At 32.5% G+C, this 1488-nt stretch overlaps 1 protein-coding gene across 1 annotated transcript in view; it reads right to left on the bottom strand.

The window, feature by feature from the left end:
* The window catches only part of DNAH7 (dynein, axonemal, heavy chain 7), a 233491-nt gene that overhangs the window by 117323 nt on the left and 114680 nt on the right, over nt 1–1488 (bottom strand). The window contains exon 32 of the mRNA XM_012641642.1: nt 1146–1343. Coding sequence (XP_012497096.1) covers nt 1146–1343 — 198 coding nt within the window. The remainder of the gene's footprint in view (nt 1–1145; nt 1344–1488) is intronic.

The raw sequence follows: 1488 nt of genomic DNA, 5'->3' as shown, positions 1-1488 counted from the left end.
GTTTATTGCAGTCTTATTTTTAAAGCAAAATATTAGAAAAATTAGGGACTTGAATTAATTACCATAAAATTATAGAATTGAATACTATCATAACCTTAAAATCAGCTTGTAGGAGAATAATGAAATAGAAAAATATTTGCAATATAAGTGTTTTTTAAAAAGCAGATTACGATATTATGTTCCCAACTTTGTGAAAAGTAATATTTTCATGCCTAGGTAGTTTATTGCCCTGAATTTGATGAGGGTACAAATGACAAAAGGCTGTGTTTCCGTCCAACCACTGCCTTCAACTATGTCAAGTCTCCATTCCCCAACTCTTGGTGCTGTCTCAGGTAAAGCCTTCAGCCTTCCATACGCCTTCAGTTATTTTTTCTAAATCCAGGCCAAATCAACACCTTGATTTAAACTCTCGGTGAAAACTTCTCCTTTTCCCTCCTCTTGGATATGCCCTGATACCTACAAGCATTTAGTTTATGATAAAGGTGTCATTTCAATCGGTTATGAAAGAGATTATTCAATAAATAATACCAGGATAGTTATCTAACTATATTTCCAAATATATTCCAGAAGGATTAAAGGATTAAATTTAAAAATAAAATCAACAAAGAACTAGAAACAGGTGCTGTCGTTAATTGGGGGAATGTGAATTAACTGGGAACCTGCAATGGAAGAGGGGCCACTGCTGCCACCTTCGTTCTCCTCCACAGGCTGTGCAATGCTACTGAGACGTGGGCACTACTCATTACAGCAGCCAGCATTATTGTAATTAACACATGATGGTTATGATTCCAGAAATCATTAAGGAAAATCAGTCTTATATTACACAGTCATCCTTCAGATGGAAAATAACTTAGAAAATATTAAGTATAATTACCTAAAACACACTTTTCAAGGGACATGAAATTCTCATCCTGAACAAGCTATTTTTATGAAAATACCAAAATAAATGGGACAATAATTTAGTGATATAAAATGGCATCATATCTTTAATTTTCTAAAATAAATAAGCAATAACTCAAAAATTCTCTGTGGTTCAAACATCAAAATACTTGAACATTTAGAAAATATTTGTCTTCTATTCAAAAAAAATAACATTCTTAGCAATGTTATATACATTTTAATACGTAAAATTTCATAGTACTTACAATAATATAAACACTCTTTCCAGTTCCTGTTGGTCCTACAAATATTGAAGGCTTTTGATGAGTGGTCAACAATCCCATTAATGCAGAGTATCGAATTGTGTCCAAAGTTGGTACAATGATTTCATTAAACAACACATCTCTAGGAATTGGAGGAGCTACTTCCAATTTCTTTATCCACTGTTCCCATTTTCCTATTCCCTGTTTATAAGAAACAACCAAATAGTGAATGTTATGTTATAAAAAACTTTTAAAAGGTCTATACTCGTGGACCATTGTAGAAAAGATCAAGACCCACAAACTCTGATATTTATACATTTGTTTTATCCTTTAAAACTGTGGTCCC

Source organism: Propithecus coquereli, unplaced genomic scaffold, assembly GCF_000956105.1.
Source record: "Propithecus coquereli isolate 6110/MARCELLA unplaced genomic scaffold, Pcoq_1.0 Scaffold167, whole genome shotgun sequence".
NCBI lineage: Eukaryota > Metazoa > Chordata > Mammalia > Primates > Indriidae > Propithecus > Propithecus coquereli.
This window is presented reverse-complemented; position numbering and strand designations above follow the sequence as displayed.